The sequence below is a fragment of the Neopsephotus bourkii genome, unplaced genomic scaffold (genome assembly GCF_033783945.1).
Source record: "Neopsephotus bourkii isolate Nb327-2 ecotype Australia unplaced genomic scaffold, CSIRO-AGI_Nbou_v1 NB_168, whole genome shotgun sequence".
NCBI lineage: Eukaryota > Metazoa > Chordata > Aves > Psittaciformes > Psittacidae > Neopsephotus > Neopsephotus bourkii.
This window is the reverse complement of record NW_026900684.1, coordinates 13,313,453-13,327,052: the sequence shown is the minus strand read 5'-3', so window position 1 is coordinate 13,327,052 and position 13,600 is coordinate 13,313,453. Positions and strand designations below refer to the sequence as shown.

General features: G+C 37.7%; 1 protein-coding gene across 2 annotated transcripts in view; it reads right to left on the bottom strand.

The window, feature by feature from the left end:
* Nucleotides 1–1,517: 1,517 nt before the first annotated feature.
* MARCHF1 (membrane associated ring-CH-type finger 1) overlaps nt 1,518–13,600 on the bottom strand; it is a 238,428-nt gene continuing 226,345 nt past the window's right edge. For both annotated transcript variants that reach the window (XM_061373239.1, XM_061373248.1), the window contains 2 exons: nt 8,402–8,549; nt 1,518–5,649 (listed from right to left, as the gene is read on the bottom strand). In XM_061373239.1, the coding sequence (XP_061229223.1) occupies nt 5,348–5,649; nt 8,402–8,549 (450 nt within the window). In that variant the 3' untranslated portion in view covers nt 1,518–5,347. The remainder of the gene's footprint in view (nt 5,650–8,401; nt 8,550–13,600) is intronic.

The following is a 13,600-nucleotide window of genomic DNA, read 5'->3' as shown; positions in this document are numbered from 1 at the left end:
TGTATTACCTCTGAGCCATTTAAAAAAGAAAGGATTCAGTGTGATAACTGTGACTCAGTCATAAATATTTGCAAGTAATAGGAAGGCACATTTGTCCCAGAGCCCAAAGCCTGCAGCAGACGGGAATCATTCTGTTCTCAACCATGGTGTAAAATTTATCCAAGGTTATTTTCTGAGCTCCATGTCATAGGCGGTGGAAACATAGCACACCATACAAAGTACTTTTGGTGAGTTGTTTGTTAACTGACTTTTTTTTAAACTTGTAGGTAAAGCTCATGCATAGCAGCCTCAATATTTTATTGGGGGGCAGGAGAAGGAGAGAGTGTGAGTAAATACCATACAGCGCATTCCCTTGTTTATATGTATATAGATAGCAAACTGGACAGAAATGTGTTTTGTGTTTTAATGGTGCCCTCCATCAAGAGGTTCGAACATTTGTGTGCAAAGCCAGAAGGCATAGTGACATATACCCCAAATCTTTTCATTCTAAAACTAAATTTGGCTCTGTTTTTCCATATGCTAAGAAATGGAAATGAGTAGTTTTTTATTACTAGAACTCCTTTGGTTGTGCTGTTTCATCTGTAGGGATTTGTGAATCCATCTTTGATTTGCACAGTGAGCTAGTTAGGGCAATTTTAGGAAAATGAACGATCTGTTGGCCTTGGATGTAGGGAATGTAATGTGTTAGAACATTCATTTATCTGTTTTGAGTGTGTATTCTTAGCAGCCGTATGATGACTTACTCCAGTTAGAATGGTGAAGTTTTGAAACTTAGTCCACTCTCTCCCAGGCCGACAATCTAAAGGAATGATATAGGGTAGGTGGGTACAACGCTCTTAAGAAAGCTAAATTTGTAGTTTAGCTGGAACACTGTATTTATCGAGATAGGGTACTTCCTCTGGTTTTACACCTGACTGAAAGTACAGATTCTTTTATAATATATAATATTTCTTTACATTTAAAAAAAATGCATCTTTAGGGTTTTTGGAAAAGTGGAAGTCTAGATGAATAAAAAGGAGAACAGGATCCATTCTGACAATCAAAGGTGGGATTAGCTTTAAACCATCTAACTGTCCATCCCAGCTTTAAAACTTGTTGGACATTCCCCAGTCACACATAACAAACAGTTCATTCCAAAACACTGCTTTCCTTAGGAAGCACTTTTCCCTTTTATCGTCCTATAGCTGAATCCCTATACTAGTTTCCCATTATGCTATGGATGTAAACAGGTTGTTTTCTGGGCATTCTTTATCCAGTTGAAGCCTGTTCACAAGTCTTCCCTTCTTCAAGTTAAACAACCGTAGTTCTTTTCAAGTGTTTTTGTACTGTGAGGTATTTTCCTGAGCATTCTGCCAAGGCACGGTACCCAGAATTGCCACTCTGAGTTTGCAGGTTTGTCAACCTTAAGTACACAGCTAAGTGTACTGTTCATCTTTCTTGCAGGAGTTTGGTCTTGACAATTCATGTTCAGCATGTGATGCTCTCTATAACAAAAGTGACAAATGTAGAATACTACAGTAATTTAGGTCATTTGTTTAATACAAATACATTTTTTTTCACAACAATAAGCGATACATTACTTTTGTTTCCCTTGTCTTCTCTCTTTCAATACACATTCAACCACAATTTTTCTTTTGCAAAAGAGAGGGAGTTAAACAAGTAACACAAACTTGTAGTTCCAAATATTATACACAGTAAAATATTTTCACCTTAGAGTAAGTTTCATTGCATTATTAGAAATTAATTATAAATAGATTGTTCTGGTGATGGGGAGTTACTGTTTTTTTCTACACAACAAAAATAAACACTGCCTTCAGATAGAGCAGTGTGTGAATGGCACAGTTGGACTAGTTGGGAATCTTTGTAATGCTCATGAGAGTCAAAAGTGGTATATTTACGCCAGTTTGAAATAAATTTTATAATGCTTGTAACTTACAACAGGAAATGTGTTTATTCACAGGTTAAGAGTACTTTAAAATTCCAGATCTGATCTGAAACCAGATTACTTCTACCTACATTAAAACTTTTTAAACAAGAATGCAGATTAAGCTGCTCTTGGTAATGGCTGCTCAGTGCAAGGTTCTGCCCTTGTGGGTTTAGCCAAGGCTAAATTCCACTGCCAGCATCTTTGCCTGAGAATGCACTGTGGCTACACAGGCAGTTTGCTATGGATCCTTATTTTATATGTAATTTTCATTAAAAAATCATAGAATGTATCTTAGAATTTTCAGCATACTGTTTTTTTGCAGGATAGAATCCTGTGGTTATTAAATTGATAGAGAAAATTGTGCTTTGTGTAGGAATGAAAAAACATTGGCTGGTAAGCAGCAGTCTGGTGTCTGTATTTGTGCACCTTATCCATGCAGACCTGTATCCAAGGCATGGTGGTGTGAATAGCTCCTTGCCCTCTTAAAGAGGTAGCATCTCGCTTCACAAGCAAATTCCAATCCTGCATGAAATCCCCGAAAGCTCTAGAATATCCAGTGCACCTAAGAAGGTAGAGGGATGCACGGGCTAATACTGTAATGCTTTAAAAGGTTAAAGACTGCTTCGAGCTGCAGACTTGCTGTCTGTCTTAGCAGACAGTGTCCCATTTTGCTCCTTTTCCTGCTATCCAAATCAATATTTCAAAGGGAGAGGACGAATTTCAACTGAAGCCTTTCTCTGTTCTTGTATTTCACTAACTGTAAGCTTGGTTGCACATGTAGTTGAGATGAGTGCCAAAATAGCATTTTGAAGTTGAAGTCATCAGTATAAAATCTGTAGGTTAAGTTGTCTGTTCTGTGGCCAACTCTTCAGTATATTTAAAAAAATGTACAGTAATCTTGTTGGATACTACAGAAGCCTCAGGTACTTTCTTTGAGTTGAATTCTTGAATAAAGAAAAAAGCCAATGTGAATTGGTCTCTAGTAAACTGCCAAAATGGGGGATAATGTATTTTCAATGGGGTCATAATGCTATCGCACGTCAAAGAACAAGCTGGCTAAGGAAGCAGGTTTACTGTCACTTTGTAAGAAAATCTCTGATTATTGCATAAAGCTGTTATTTTTTCTTCCATAATAATGCTCCTTGTCAGTCAATTTTGCTATGATTCATCAGGTTTTATTGTATACATCCTCCCAAACATTTAGATGCAGCTAGTAATTTTAAGTGTCTGACTTCAGATTTAAGATTTACTTTTTAGCAAGTGAATTTACACTTTTTGAAAACCATGCCTTTACAGGCTGTTTTAAACGTGCAGTTACGAAGAATTTCTCAGTACTGTCATTGTTTTCCGAAGGCCTTCTGAAGCCTTCTCCACAATTACAGAGAAATGATTTGTTTACTCTTCTTTGTAATTTCAAATGAGAAGCTGCTATAATTTTAATTTGAAATTGTATAATTGGAAAGTTATTTTATACGTAAAGTGTGTGTTGTTATGTGAAAAAACTTAACCATTAATCCAATTCACCTGGAGTAACAGTAAGTATTAACATGTATTTAGGGCCTGTTCAAGCCCCAGGATTTTGGGTTCTGTCTAGCCAGATGACAATCACTTAGTCACAGCAAAATTACATGAGCAATTCCAATATAAAAGAACATAATGGTCTGATAAAAGACACATTTCTTGCTAATATTGCCACTTCCAATGTTCCCTGAGCCTTAAGCCAGTGAACACATTCACAAAGGAACGCCTAATATATGAACTCTAATACATCTTAGGCCCAGCACCCTGGATAATTGCAAGAATGGACTTATTCTGTTAATTAATTACAGATATTTGAGTGTGTAAAGAGGAAATTTACCAAGGCTTCTGTAGAAGTCTATTCACTTGTAATTGTGGCAGATTTGCCCCTTTGAATGAACCTGTCCTTTCCTATCCTCTTTACTCTGGTTCTTTATTTGCTTGTTTGCTTTTCCTCCTTTACCTAAATAAAAGATTAAAAACAAACAAAAAAAGAACTTCAATTTTTTTTTTTTTTAATATATATTACTTTCAGGCCCCAGACTTATCCATGCCAGTACATAACTACTGCAGGTCAATACTTGCTGTTGTGTCCTGATGGTAAACATCACAGATATGAGAAGTGAATCACAAAAACGGCTCTTTATATATAATTCACCCTGTTGGACACAGTATTACATCTACATTCATTTATCTATTGCACCTTTTAATGCTATTCACACTTCATTTTTATATGAGGATGTTCAAAACACAAAGAAGTTAACTGAACTGTAAATCTCTAACACCTCAAGTTTACCTGTACAGAGGGAAACCATTGATTTATTTTTTCAGTCAGGAAGATAAAAACTAACTTTTCAGAACAAGGAGATAAAAACTAATGTTCTGTTAAAATATGTGAGTATATTCTCTTACGTCTACTGTCCTGTATCACGAATCTTAAAAAATAAAACCAAAATTGGCTTCCATCTTCCCAGTGTGTCATCCTTTTTCAGACCTTTGATAATATGCTACCTACTTGTGTGTGGTTTGCACTGAACTGCATTTTTATTCATTTATAGTTCTGCCTCACATCTTTGTGCATCCAAATTATGTCTAATTCACTCTTACAAAGCAAAATGAACAGCTGAGCTGCTCTTCTAAATACGTACCTACACATTCTCTCCTTCCTGTTTTTGTTTTGCAGACAGCTGTACTTAAAAAAATATCTGTAGCTTATGGAGACATGAGTTTATACTGGTTGGAGTTACTTACTTTTCAAAAATTCAGGCATATTCAGAACAATACTACCCTTCAAATGTCTCAAATATCCTCAGTTGACAGAGCTGCCCAAACTTTCAGGCTCCACTGTAGTCACATGAATGTTTGTTACCATATGAGGCTTAGAGAATGAGTACTGAGATACAGCTCTTTGTACTTCAGTTAATGCGTATAACTTGACTGGTACCCTCTTGAAGTGTATCTTTTAAGAAGATAAATAGCAAATACACAACTCTTAGTAGTAAACAGATTAAAGGTTTTTGTTCTCCGTAAACAAAATGATTCTATCAGGTCTCTTCCTACTTTCCCAGCCATCAAATTTAAATTAAAAAAAAAAAAAAAAACTACTATTGTCACATTGGTTTGGCATTGTCTGTTAAACCTGTTCTCTATTGCACTTTCTACACTTACTTCCACTTTCACTACACTTGGTGACTAATTGAGGAACTACTTCACAAACGGTCACATTCCATACAGTAACAAGTTGCTTTGCTGGATCCATTTTCCTTGTAGGATTTTGTTTTCTGTGTGGTTTTTGTTCTTTTTAACTGAAAAAAATGCACAGTCGTTTCTGCTCTCTTTTAGCATTTGTAGTGTACAAAACACTACACCTTATTCTGCAAGGAAGAAACAGTGCTGCCTCTGTCAAACTGGCATGACCTCAGACATCATTTCTTCAGCTTCTGGCTGAGAGTTTGTACTTGTCTGTGCTACTGGCACCACTACTGCGTCCTTGATATCTGAGGTCTGAGTGCACAAAGAGTTCTTGTCCTCCAGTTTTTTGGTGGTGTCTGGGCAGTTCTGAACAAAGATCACTCTGTTGTAGGCTTTCAACCTGCGCCACAGCTGAACATACACCTTACACTGCACGTACATGAAGACCAGGCCCCCCGTGAATCCAATGGCCACCACAACGAGTTTTGTCCAAAATGGCCATTCAAGGACACCTTTAAAATAAAACATTTATATAAATTACTGTTGTTATACACTGAATATCAAGCACTGAGTTTCAGTAAAATATTTTGGAAATAAGCCCCTTATTTGCTAAGAATTCCGGGTATGTACATGCTGTTGGGGCAGTTGTGACTCAAGCAGAAAATAGCAGCAGTTTCCCATCCCATAGGCCAGACAAGAAACTACATCTGCCTCCCACTTTCAACTGAGTTCACCACAATTTGGTCAAATAATAAGTGAAAGGCCACTTGCACAAAGGAAGTATAATGATTGATAACACTGATAGCTGTAGTTTTCTCTGTCATAGCAGTACTTTGAAATAGTAACAATCTATTCAGTGATGGTGCTAGCTGTTTTTTTTTAATTTGCAGCAAAATGAAAGCATACAAAAACCTTGAAAATCACTTGGTATCTGCCTAAACTGCTATTACTCTACTTAATTGAACTTGCCAGAGAAAAATCCTTATGTATTTGTTAAATTTGTTCACAAAATGTTTGTCATACCTTTCTTCAATCCCCTGTTCCTGAAATCAGAAGAAGCAACAAAGAACACTTTGCTGAGGTGTCATCCAGTGATGTGTTCTTTCTCTTATTTTCTCCTTTAATAACTGGGTTTAAATATCACTGTCTCTGTCTTGCTCTTAAATGTGGAAACAGTACGCTTAGCATCTGACTAAGCCTATCAGTGGGTAAAGGCACTTAGAATCGGCAAGTCACAGCTGGAGTGCTGAGCTCAGAAGAAAGAGGCTGAATAAACAGCTCCGCTTTCGTTCAGAGTTTCTTCCACTTCTTAGAATTAAAGATGTGCTGCTGCTTCATCCATGGTTATACAGAAAGTGTCATTTGTTGCTTAACTGGTATGGTACAGTGAATTTTGCATTGAATTTTGAATTGCTGTATTTTAACAAACTTGAGATTTATTAGGAGAGGTAAAGCTCAGACCTACTTCTTCACGCAGAACAAAATTATGTGAAACTTGATTCCCTACCAGTGGTGCCATATAAATTTTAGAATATTTTAAATAGATTTTAAATTGTCCTTTCTATTGACCAGTGACAGTTTTACCGAAGACGAGGTTTACACTTTCATTTATTTGTATTATATGCTTTCGTAAAGAGGAAAAATAAAACAAACCTTTAAATATTTTAAGATACATGCTAAAAAGAGATTTTTAAACTTACACAATATTAACAAACAGTACTAGTGCTCAGGGCTTTCAGATTTTCTCCTCTAAAGATGTTTATAAAGTGTTTTTTCCTCCCGTGTTCACTGTTTTTTCCCCAGCATTTCCCATTTAAAGAGAGATAATGAAGAGAAAAGCAAACTACAGATATGGCTCTTCCCTGTCCTATTCCTCCTAGAGGTTTGATTTTGTAAAAGTAACACCCCTGCCCACATGGGGCAAAAGACTTTGATAAACAGTTATTTTTACATGGTTTAAGTAGCTTCAAGGTGTATCTCTGTCTACTTTTTAGCGTGCAGAATCATCCATTACATTTGGCAGGCACTGAATTTTATGGAAACCATAAATATTTTCAGCCTACCAGGAATTAATTATTATGCATTCTATATAACAACAAAAATTCATGTCAGCTGTTTTGTTGTGTAAATTCAGCTAATCCACAGAAATACCTTCCCCCTTTTAATGAGTAGGATCACATAGTTGTACTCATAAATAGAAGTTCAAAGCCATTCCTAGTCCTGTCCTTAGGGCCATTTTTTTTGAGAGATGGAAAATAGGGTTACCCATCTAGAAAGAAGGCAAACCAAGACTATACAGTGTACAGTCATCTGTGAGTTACTGAGGCTTGTTACACATTTTCCTTTCATAGGGAAGAAAGGCAAGCATCAGGAGTATCATCAAATATTTATCTATCAAGGCACAAAGCTCTGCCTGTTTTGCTTTCTGTGTTAAATTCAGAGCATAGCACAAAGCTACAGACCTTTGTCCTTCTACTGCACTTAAAATTAATTCAGATAGAAACTCAAAAGCCTTTTATCACTGTGAACATATTTAAGACTAAATTTAAGACCAAACAGACTGAGATTTGAAATGGAAAACAGTAGTTCAGTTTGGAACACAGTTTCCACATAGGGTACAAAGAAACCTAGTTGTGTTAAACACGTTTTGCTACACCATTGCCAGTTGGGTTTTTGGTATGTCCACAAATGGAGACTCCACAACCTTTCTGCTCCAGTGTTTGACCACCCTCACAATAAAAGCAACTGGCATTCACAGTGAAATTCTATTCAAAAGGATGCAGGGATGGCTTTCCATATTTCTTAAGTCCTACATGAAGGCCTAACAGAACTGGAACACAGTCTCTTGGAATTTTGTACGAGGAAGCTTGTTGATGAAGGGGCTCTATCGTGTTTTACAGGATATCAAGGTTCAGGTGGGTAATATAAACAAATCTCTATTTTTTTGACCTGAACTTGCACTGAGCTGTTTGCATTTGACTCGCTTTTTGAACTTCAGAAATGTCTAGATAATGGGAGATTAACCTAAAAAAAACCAGCAGACTAGTTAAGCCATGGCAATGATTACACTAAGTAGAGGTCTCTCTGCAGGCCATAACAAGCTTTTAACACTGATGCACTCATTACTTCTGCATTAAAGCAATTGATGTAGCCATGTATCAAGTGAGCTGTTATTTAAGAACGGAATGTGACTGGTTACATACCTGCCTCTCAAAGCCATCCATTGCATTATCAACAAGACTGAGGAAGGCAGAAGATACTTACCATTATCATTGCCTTGTTTAATTTCCTCAGCGGTTCTGTCAATTAAAACATACAATGACCAAACAACACAGGTAATTGCAATTACATGGAATGTGACTGAACAAACTATTTTCCTCCTCTCACTTGTTGTCATCTGTAGTTTCTCCCACTGTAATGAAAAAAACAAAAGTTAGAATTTTAAAATAGTACAATGAACTTATTCGGTTTCTTTCTATCAAAAAGAAAAAAAAAGCAGTAATTAATAAAATTAACAAATCCTTTTATTTTTATAATACACATTACAGTAATATGTGCATCATCACTGTAAAATTCATAATGATGTTACTTTTACAGATTCAGAGGAATGAAGAGTTCTGTTTCTGTTTGCTTGCAAATGACATCTGAAGTAATCTCATTGCAGCACAGCCAAAACATGTTAGTAGACAGGTAAGCTGAATATTCATTTTAACTTTACCTGATGCATACTTCTGGTGATGAGAGAATTAAAAAACCCCAGACTTTAGTTTTTAATACTTACGCTGTTCTCAGCTATTCTTAGTTGCTTAGACTTAGAGGAATGCAGTTATGGAACAGACTTCCCATAAATTAAGAGCATAAGAAAGGCAGCAGCATTGAGGATTAACTTCAAGAAACTTGAAAAGATGATTACATGGAAAAGATTGTATATGAAAGCAGTCAGCCTTGGTAACGCAAGAAGGATCTTCCAGTCACACGTTTGTGAATTATGGCCCTAAATCCATCATACATCTGTGAATTATGGCAATAAATCCTAGCTTAAGGCTATTTTAAGATTAAATAAGCTATTCTCTGCATTTAAACAATGCAGCTCTTTGGGCCAATTTTTAATCGTCTTGCTTGTGAAGATGTTATTTTTTCTCAGCACTTCTTTAAAATAAAACCCTTCTCTACTAAAATGCTTACCTTGAACAACAGATGAAAGAATGACATTTAAAATCAAAATGCCTCAATTCCAATGAATAATCTCAGAGCTGGTCGCTAGCATCTGATACATGGAAGAAGTACAAACCTCAATACAACAGTGCCACCTCCCTGCAGTCGTGCTCATGCAAGACTGAACTGTGCTTCAGTGTGCAGACCCCAGCAGAGACCACTGGCATAGCAAAGCTGCTGCTTGCCTACACATACCTTTACTGCACTCCTGCAGTGGTTCCTAGCCTTTTCCAGGTGCTAAACCTGGATCAAAACCACTGGCCACTTCAAAGCACAGAGGTGGTATAAATTTGCTTTGAAGGTATGAATTTGGCTTTGTTTTCCTTGTTTGAGGTTGCTTTGGAGCTTGTTGTTGTTGTTGTTGGCTAGTTTGGTTTTTATATTTTGTTTTGGTTTGTTATAGGGAAATAACAAATTTCCCCTAAATTGCTTATGTATAGTTTTGGAGATAGTTAGCATTAAAGCTAGATGCTTACACTTTAACCTGAACCAGTATGGCAGTTCTTGTCTGAATACTGGTTGCTGTCCTGCCACATTCTGAAGGAGCACAACTGTACTAAAATGTTAATGCAATGTCACCAAGAAGGCTAACTTTCAAAAATGCTTCTTCCTGCCCCTAGTTTTACAACAGTACTTACTGGACCAAACAGATTTCAGTCTTTAGTGGCAGTTAAACTTGCACATTTCAGAGCTGTCACCTCAAAACAAAATCTCTGGAGCATTTTCTAGCCCTTGCTAGAGTTTTACAATCACAAGGCTTAAATATCTGTATAGAAGAACTGACATATGTCCTGAGTTATATACAAAGAGACAGCGCCAGCAGTTTATTTCCTAGCTAATACTTCATTTTCTGATACATCTACTTAGGAATGAAAACTAAGCTTACTGGGCTCTGTACAGCAGTCTGGGAAAATGGGGGGTATTAAAAAAGTAAATAAACCAACAAAAAAAACCCAGAACCTTATATTCATTGTAGTTCATGTAGGTAGTATTGAGCAGACAGACTGTGGCATTATCAACAGCCTTATATCATTACAGTCACCAGGTTACACAGCATTTGACCTAGAGACTTTTATCCTTTTTGCAGTGAAAATTCAATTCAAGTCTTGCAAAGGGCTTTCTTTCCAAAGGAAAAGTGGTCTTTGTCCACATGGAAGAAGGGATTTTACCTTAACCCTTCATTTACCTGTGGATGCTTTGTGAGAGATCAAAGCTGAACGTAATAAAGAATGAACTGTGTTCATAAACAGAAGTTTTTTTGCAATCTCAACTCTGATTCTATGCGTTTTGGTCTACTGGAGAGAAGATTCTGAGCTAAATTTCCACTGTCATGTATACCTCCAGTCTCCTTACAACCATTTTACTCTCTGCAACATACACAAAAGCTTTAGTATCGATCTGAACACCCAGACAAATACAGCTATTGCATATGGAATTTTAAAGCCAAAGAAGAAGGTTGGTCCCATTTCTCTGAATGCAAACATTTTGTAAGTGGGGAAAAAAAACAAACCAAAACCTGAATGACCAACAGGCAGGATAGGTAAATAAAGGAACAAGCTCACAGACTTCTGCTGAGATTGACAAGAAAGGTATATCAGAAGAGGGGGCTAGCAGAAATGGGCTAAAGCAGACCTTTTTTGCTGACATCCTGTGACCAGATCCAGCCAGAAAGCAAGCCAAGGCCTGCCACTGATTCCTTTCTCTGGCCCCTTTCCTTCTCCCACCAGACAAGCATGCCTGTGTGTCTAGCCTACCACCAGAAATAAGCTGGCGGGCAGGGGACTCGGAGAGGCCACCAGGACAAAGGCCATTATGGAACTGGAGGACTGTGCAGCATCCCAGCTGGGGTACAGGAAAGGACCTAGAGACCTGCTCACAGAGACACAGGGGGATCAGAGTACTTGGGAGCAATTAAAGCTCTTAAAAAGAGTTTCGCCTTTGTCCTGCCCTGCCCCAGCTGCAATCCCAGTTCTGCTCTCAACTCCAGTCATGATGGGCTGAACTCAGAAGGGGAAGTTCAGTTAAACTTTGTGCTTTACTCCTGGTGATCCCTGTGGTAGCTACAGCAATTTTCCTGTCCTACTCATGTATTTTAGCTTGGCTGAACAGAGAGTACTTACATGACCACTATCACTCTCTAGTAGACAGCTGATGTTAGTAGATAAGCCAACAATTTATGTTGTCCTGGAGCAGAAAAGTGCAATTCACGATTTTAGGATATTTGCAATTGGCTTAAATAAAAAAATTAACTGTTTCTGTTAGCACAGACTTTCTTGGTTAAAAGCATAGGTAGGGAAATAAAAAAAAAACTGCTTGGAAATCCATAGCAAAGTCCACAATATATTGAGCAGTGAAAGCATCAGCCCCTTTTACTTGTACTTTAGAACTCAATATAGCTTAAAGTTGTGTGGATAAGTTTGGCAGGTGCTACCATGTCACACAGCATATCAATGGCTCCTTAACCACTCAGAAATTCACCCCTGCTGTATTTGGAAGCTTCTATAGTTCTTATGCCATGAGTTCTACATTCATGATAACAAGGTAAAATAAAATGCATCATCTTTTATCATCTTCATCAGTGCGCCAGAAAAATGTGCAACCATCAGGTTGATGACGCTCTCACATGCCATGGATAGAACAGCAGTGCCACCAAGAACAGAAACATAACACAGAACAGAAAAATAACACAAAAATAAGTGCCCAAATGCAATTTTCCTTGGAAATTCATATGTTAATACACATAAAGAGAGTGGAAGGAGGAAAAGAAAGAGAAGAGACCGTAATAGCCAGAGGAGACATTTATAATGACTTGGAAATTACTGAGACTCTAAATTGATAGACAAACACCCAAACACTGTAGCTTTTGCCCAGCCACCTCTGAAGCACCCCTTCACTGTTGTACATATGGCTGTCCTCACCCATAGATCCCTTAATCCTGACAGCAATACAGACAGATACAGACAGGAAATCATGAGAGATGCAGATGGTTTAATGTCTTGCAAATGCAAGCAATTGCATGAATACCATTATACTCCACAGAACAGGTGTGTCAGAACAGGTGTGCCAAAACACTGTAACATCTAAAGACTGCAACACCTTTTACACAAGTCGTCCCCCAAAAACCCTCCATAATGCAACAATGCATATCCCAAGAAGAAAACTTGAAACAGCCCCATCCCCATTTCTATTTTCTGAATAAGCTTTCTGAACATTACACTTGCAGTGTGCTCTGCAAACCACTGGAGGGTGATAAGAGACTGGCTACCTGCTTCAGAGGTTCCTACCAGGAAGAGAGAATGAATTGTCAAAGGAAAGGTGGATTGTAAATGTGACAAGAAACACGCCTCCCACCCCAACCACCACTTACCGCTACTGCTAAAACACGATATACACCTCAGCCTGAGTTCCTGTGCTTTACTGCTGGATAAATTTGTAATAATCTTGAAAGTGGCAGCTGTAAAACACTTTTAAGTTTCTACCTCGTGCTCTGGTTTGGATTCTTAAAGACTGAAATTTTAAGAGAATGGTTACTGATTTCAAAACCCACTCTTGCAATTACAAAATACAGTCATGAGTCTTCTGGGTAAAGAAAAATAAAATCAAAACAAAACCAAAATAAAATAGAGCCTACCCACAGGGAACATCTAAATCATATGCAGCCAACCACTTCCCTTTCCTATAACATAGTCTCATAAAATCCCTGGTGTTTATTTTAAAGGACCAAAATCTACCTCCCTGCATGTCACTTCTAATAGAAGCTTGCTTAATCAGTATCAACAAATAACGATGGGTATTTTCTTAATATCCTCTGAAAACAGATTGTCTGCTTCATATTCTAGAGATCCCAATACAGTCTCTCTTCTTAACAGAAGTAAATCTGCAGTTTTAATTCCCTCCCATACTCAAGCTTTCTGCAAAGTGGTTTCATGACTGCCCAATGCAGAACCAAAAGATTCACACTGATTCACACACAAAAGCTATTACCACATCACAGAATTGCACTCTGCAGACTGCTGCTTGTGCTCCTTTCCCCCACTTTCAGATTGTAGATTGATTGCCTGCCTGCCCCAATCCACCATTTTCTGTCTACACATTGCCTCCTGCTAGTGGTAATCTTCCCTTGCATTGGCCATGAGATTTTGTCTACACAGATGTCCTGAAGCAACTCCATATCTACTTCGGGTTTGTAGGTTCAAACCCTTACAACCAAAGGTCTCTCTCTTGCAGAAGCTCATCGCTGACGATGCC